The sequence below is a fragment of the Nicotiana attenuata genome, unplaced genomic scaffold, assembly GCF_001879085.1.
Source record: "Nicotiana attenuata strain UT unplaced genomic scaffold, NIATTr2, whole genome shotgun sequence".
NCBI lineage: Eukaryota > Viridiplantae > Streptophyta > Magnoliopsida > Solanales > Solanaceae > Nicotiana > Nicotiana attenuata.
The window spans coordinates 319,576-325,734 of NW_017670303.1; the positions used below are offsets into that span (position 1 = coordinate 319,576).

A 6,159-nucleotide genomic window follows, 5' to 3' on the forward strand; every position below is an offset into this window, starting at 1 on the left:
CGCCTATTTCAGGCTGTTCCGGTTCGATTTTGAGTAAAATCTTCCTATGTCGCCTTAGATCTATGGATTTCTAAGCTTGCTTCTTCACCTCTGTGTTGTTTTTCTCGAAACCCTAATTTTTACCCTTTGAACTTCTCAGATCTGTACAAGATCTGAGATGGGTGGAGCCTATTTTATATGAGTTTTACAAGAACCTTCTGATTTTCGAATGGTTTTCCATTTTTTCTAAACTAGGCTTTCCCGAAAATTTCTTTCTCCAAAAAGTTTGATAATTTTGAGTGTTTAATCTTCTGTTTCTTATGTGTTTTAACCGATTTCGTAAGATTTGCTTTAACCCCAACTCGCTTATGCTAAAAATCCGAATTTTTTCAACATTTTGTTTGGTTTTGAGTTACTTATGTACCGACTTTGTCCTATGCTTTGGTTCCTATGATTTTTCTTTAGCCTAATTAGATGTCTTGTGATTTTTATCCTAATGTGCCTATATTAAGGTTCTTGGTTCGACCTTTTACCGATTCTATGTGTCTATATTCTTTTTTTTCCTATTCATGGTAAACCTATATTTTCACCCTTAAATCAGTGTTGATTTGGATTCTTGATTTATCAATCTGTTTCTTGACTATTCCTTTCTTGCTTTATTTGAAATTGTCTGCGATACTTGCTGACTCTTTGCATGATTCTTTCCTTAATTAAACCCTTGACTATTGTACTTCGAAGCTCTTTATTTTGGTTTGATTTGAACTCTTTTCCTTAATAAGATCCTTGATTCTTACTTCTTTACTCGGTCTTATTGAACCTGTTGCCTTAATTAGTTCTTGTCATTACCGTTGGTTGATTTTCCTTAATTAAAGGAGAAAACTATGCTGAATCTTTGTGTAATTGATTCTGAAATTCCTTAATTGCTGATTGTTGATTGCTTTACCTTATTTGCTCCACTCTTGAGCTACTATATAAACTCTCTTTATTTTAAGCTCTGGACGAATACTAGTTCCTCCACACTCTCACACTCATGAAAGCTCTCTATTCTCTTCTGTTACTTGCAATCCTCACTAATCCATTCGGCTGTAAGCCAAGGCTGACTATTTGCACCATCTCTGCTCTATACTCTGTATTCTCTCCTTGACTGGTATGTCCTGATTTAATTCACATTCCAAACTATGTGTTTTCTTTGTTGCTGCAGTTTATTAGTTGTGATTTCCAATTCTACTGTCATATGCTCAATTTGTAACCAGCATGCTTAGATTAGACTGCCTAATTACTGTATCACTCGGCATGTTTAAGTTTATTTTGTTAAAAGCTATAACTAGTATACTATTTAGCATGCCCAACCCTCCTTTAGATAATTGCATGAATCCTATTTGTTCACTAGTATGTCCAAGCTGCATTGTTTGTTTACTATCTCACCCAGCATGTCTAAATTCTGCTTGTTCTATATGTGATTAGTATTTCTAAACTTTGAATGCTTCGTGAAGTGCTTGTCTGGTTTGTTCATCTAAGTCTTACCTACTCTACTTCACTAATGAGATCGTGTTAAGACATCTAGCCCTTTCAAAGGCACTCTAGTTGTGTGTATCGGTCATGTCTATGACCTATGTTATGACGACCCGGCCCGTCGTCTCATGTATTACTGCCCCGTTTACCCTATTTATTGCTTCTTCATGTTTCGTTATCGGCATTTTATGAGTTAGAATTGAATTGTCTTGGTTTTGGTAGGAAATGAGACACTAAGTCTCTTTGACGAAGGCTTATATTGGAAAAGTCAACCGGATGTTGACTGATGAGTTGAGGGCTCGGATGTGATTTCCGGTGATTCGGTTTGCTTCGGGGGATGAATTGTGACATAGGAGTGCGGTCGGAATTGATTTTGGAGGTCCGGTGTAGAATTAGGCTTGAATTGGCGAAGTTAGCATTTTTGGCGAATTCCGGTTGGTAGGTGACATTTTGATCCAGGGGTCGGAATGGAATTCCAAGAGTTGCAGTAGCTTCGTTAGGTGATTTTGGATATACGTGCAAAATTTGAGGTGATTCGGAGGTGATTTGGTTGGGTTTCTTATTGAATGTGAGTTTCAGAAGAATTTGAAGAACTTAGGCTTGAAATTAATGAGAAATGAGGATTTTTGTGTTGTTGAATGTGTTTTTAAGATTGGAACAAGTTTGAATGGGGTATTGGATCGTGTATGCGCTTTTGGTTGAGGTCCCGGGGGCTTCGGGTGAGTTCGGGTAGTTAAACGAAAATTTTTTGGAGTTTGTTGCAGGTTCAGATTGCTGGTATCTGTTGGTTTCGCACCTGCGATTATGGGACCGCAAGTGCGGTTTCGCAGAAGCGAGCTGGTCCTCGCAGGAGCAGAAATAGGGGCCCTTGTCAGGTTCCGCAGAAGCGGAAGTAGGACCGCGTAAGCGGTCCCGCTGATGCGAAATGGGGACCGCAGAAGCGGTAGGGGGCCTTAAGTGAAGAGTCTGCAAAAGCGGACGTGGACCGCATATGCGGAAGTCGCAGAAGCGGTAAAATATGCGCAGAAGCGAAACCCCTGGCAGTTAAGTGAAATTAATCTTCTTCGCGAATTTTTGAAAGAACAACATTTTGGACTTCGGACTTTGAGAACTTTGAGGCGATTTTGAAGAGGGTTTCGAGGGCCTTAATCAGGTATGGATTCTTGGACTTAGAATTTGATTTTATGGTGTAAAAACATGGATTTAGACTGAATAATCAAGGAATCAAAGGTCAAAAATGGTGGTTTAGGGCTTGAACTTAAGAGAGTTTAAAATAGGGATTTGAGGGGTCAAATGGACTACGATTTTGGTAAATTCGATATGTATGGACTCGTGGCGAGACGAGGAATCCGGTGATGTGAATTTCATAATTTTTCGAGAAGTGGGCCCGGGGCTCGGGTTTTGCCAACTTCGTGATTTTCGATGTTTTTCGAGTCTTTTCGATTGGGTTATATCCCCTTAGCCTATTGTAATGTATTCCTTGTGGTTTTGATCAGATTTGACGCGCGAGGAGGTCAATTCGAGAGGAAAAGGCATAGCGAGCTAGACTTTGGGCCGCCTTGAGGTGAGTAATAGGTGTAAATCAACTGAGGGTTCGAAACCCCGGAATTTCCCATCGTAGCGATATATTAAGGCGAGGCACGCGCTCTATGACGAGTGCGGGGTCATTTGTTATTAGGGATTGTGACATGGTCCGTCCCCGTGATGTTTTACTGTGTTTTTCTACTAGAACTTGTTTGAAATTATCATTACTTGGATTTGACTGTTGTATTTGGGCTTCGTGCCGGCTATTCGAATCCTTAAGGGATTGATATCACTGATTTTGCATACTTTGCATATTGTTTAACCTCATTCCAAGGTTTTAAGTACTGTTTTGTAAACTCAGCCCCTTTTCTCAGATTTGAAAACTTAAATGACATTTTAAGTGATATCTTGGGCTGTGAATTACTGATTTAAAATACCCAAGAGGCTTATAGTGATTTCTGGATACATGGTCGGCTCGGGCTGCACGCCGCAGCAGTACTATATTGATATTGAGGCCGAGGGCCTGGTTGGTGCCACGAGATGGCTTGATTATGTGCGCTTGGGCTATAGGAGCCCCTCCGGAGTCTGTACACACCCCCAGTGAGCGCCGTCGACGATAAATATATATGGTTGGCTCGGACTGCACGCCGCAGTGGGTACCTGAGTGTACCGGCATATGCATTGCATTGCATTCATGCATTATTACTTACCTGTTTTACCTCGCATGGTTCTTTCTGTATTATTAAATCATGGACTTGTTAGTTTTACTGTTAAAGGTTTGGTACTGCCAGTTATAGTTTGCCTTGTGTTTTTCAGAGATTTCTTATCTTCAGCCAATATTTATGTTTATTACTCACTGAGTCGGAGTACTCACTTTACTCCCTGCACCTTGTGTGTAAATCTAGGTGCATCACAGGCTGAGTGAGGATTGTTTAGCAGCACAGTAGCATCGGGGAGCATTGAGGTAGCTGCATGGCGTTCGCAGCCTTCGTCTCTCCCTCCTATCTTTATTCTCTTGTATTCCGCATTTTATCGTAGACAGACTGTATTAGGTGGAAACTCTGTATTAGAGGCTCATGTTCGTGACACCGGGTCCTAGTTTGGGATTTAACTTTTCAGTATTTTGTTAAAACTAGCTTAGTTATTAATATCTGTGCTTTGAAATTATGAACCATCCAATGTGGGAAATATTGTTGAAAGGTCAGGCTTGCCCAGCAATGGGTTGGGCGCCATCACGATCGGGGATTGGGTCGTGACAAGTTGGTATCAGAGCCTAGGTTACTTGGTCTCGCGAATCATGAGCCGGTATAGTAGAGTCTCGCGGATCGGTACGGAGACGTCTGTATCTATCCTCGAGAGGCTGCAGACCCTTTAGGAAAAACTTCATATCCTTGAAATTCTTGTCGTGCGACTTTGTTGATCCAAGAACTAAACTTCTGTATTCTATTCTCTCGCAGATGGCGAGAACTCGTGCTACTGGACGTGACGGACGACCACCAGTACCACCCACTAGAGGCTGTGGATGCGGTCATGGTCGTGGTCGAGGCAGACAAGCGAGGGCAACATATGTTGATCCACCAGCTGCCCCAGTTTAGGACTAGCCTCCAGCTATAGATGCTCCAGCAGCACTTGTGTAGGCACCAGCAGTGCCCATTGTGATTCCAGGTCTCCAGGAGGCCTTGGCTCAGATACTATCAGTCCTAGCCCAGGCAGTCTCAGCCACTACTGCAGCAGCTACTTCACAGATCGGGGGAGGCAATCAGACCCCCGCTGCCCGCACACCTGAGCAGGTTGTTCAGGGGCTGCAGATACCGGGAGTTGCACCAGTTGCACCAGTTGCACCAGTTGCACCAGCTGTCCCAGTTGCCCCAGTTGCACCAGCTGCACCAGCTCCAGACTATGTGGTTCCAGTTATGCCAGACGATGAGCAGCGTCGTCTTGAGAGGTTCGGTAGGCTCCAGCCTCCGGCGTTCAGTGGTGCTGAGGGCGAGGATGCCCAGGGGTTTCTTGACAAGTGTCAGCGTATGCTTCGCACCGCAGGGATCTTGGAGTCGAGTGGAGTGGCTTTTACTACTTTCCAGTTCTCAGGGGCTGCATTTACATGGTGGGAGGATTTGGAGAGGCGTAGGTCTGTTGGTGCAGCGCCCCTTACATGGCAGCAGTTCTCCACTCTCTTTCTAGAGAAGTACGTACCGCAGTCTCGCATGGAGGAGCTGCGTTGTCAGTTTGAGTGGTTGACTCAGGGGGACATGTCTGTGACCCGGTACGAGATGAGATTTTCACAGCTAGCTCGTCATGCTACTTGGATGATCCCGACAGATCGGGAGAGGATTAGGAGGTTCGTGGATGGCCTCAACTATTCACTCCGCATTTTTATGACCAGAGAGAGGGTTTTGGGTGCCTCGTTCGAGGAGGTAGTTGATATTGCTCATGATATTGAGACGGTTCGCCGTAGGGAGCGTGAGGAGTGGGAGGCCAAGAGGCCTCGAGGTTCAGGCAGTTTCGGTGGTGCTCCGTTTAGGGGCCAGTTCCAGCGTGGTAGAGGTCGTTCCTTCAGCCCTCCTAAGTCAACTCGCCCAGAGTATAGTGGTGCTTCCTCAGGCCGTGGTCATCAGGGATTCCAGCAGGGCCAGCCTTCACTTAGTGCCCTCCTAGCACAGAGCTCTTCTCATGCCTCTTCAGCCCAATGTTCTTCTGCAGCGATGGGTTCCCTTCAGTCCCCTTCTCCAGCACCAGGCAGTTGCTACGAGTGCGGTGAGTTTGGCCATATGAAGAGGGAGTGTCCTCGACGTCGTGGTGGTCGGTTTCAGCAGAGAGATCAGCCCCCGTCTTCTACTCCAGCTACTTCAGCACCCTCCCAGTCAGGTAGGGGTGGGAGCCAGGCAGCCAGGGGCCGCCCTAGGGGTGGAGACCGATCTGGCGGTGGCCAGGCTTGATTCTATGCTCTCCTAGATATGAGGGACGCCATTGCATCAGATGTTGTTATCACAGGTATTGTCTCAGTCTACCACAGGGATGCTTCTGTCTTGTTTGATCCCGGTTCTACCTATTCTTATGTGTCTTCATATTTTGCCCATCATCTGGGTACGACCTGTGGGTGTCTTGCTTTACCTGTGCACGTATCCACCCCGGTAGGTGATACTA

At 45.0% G+C, this 6,159-nt stretch overlaps 1 protein-coding gene across 1 annotated transcript; it reads left to right on the forward strand.

Moving 5' to 3' along the window:
- Positions 1–5,039: 5,039 nt before the first annotated feature.
- LOC109237503 (serine/arginine-rich splicing factor RSZ22A-like) lies at positions 5,040–5,951 on the forward strand. The gene is made up of 3 exons (XM_019403817.1): positions 5,040–5,143; positions 5,471–5,596; positions 5,756–5,951. The coding sequence occupies exons 1-3, from the start codon at positions 5,040–5,042 to the stop codon at positions 5,949–5,951; spliced, it is 426 nt and encodes a 141-aa protein (XP_019259362.1).
- The last annotated feature ends 208 nt before the right edge of the window (positions 5,952–6,159 follow it).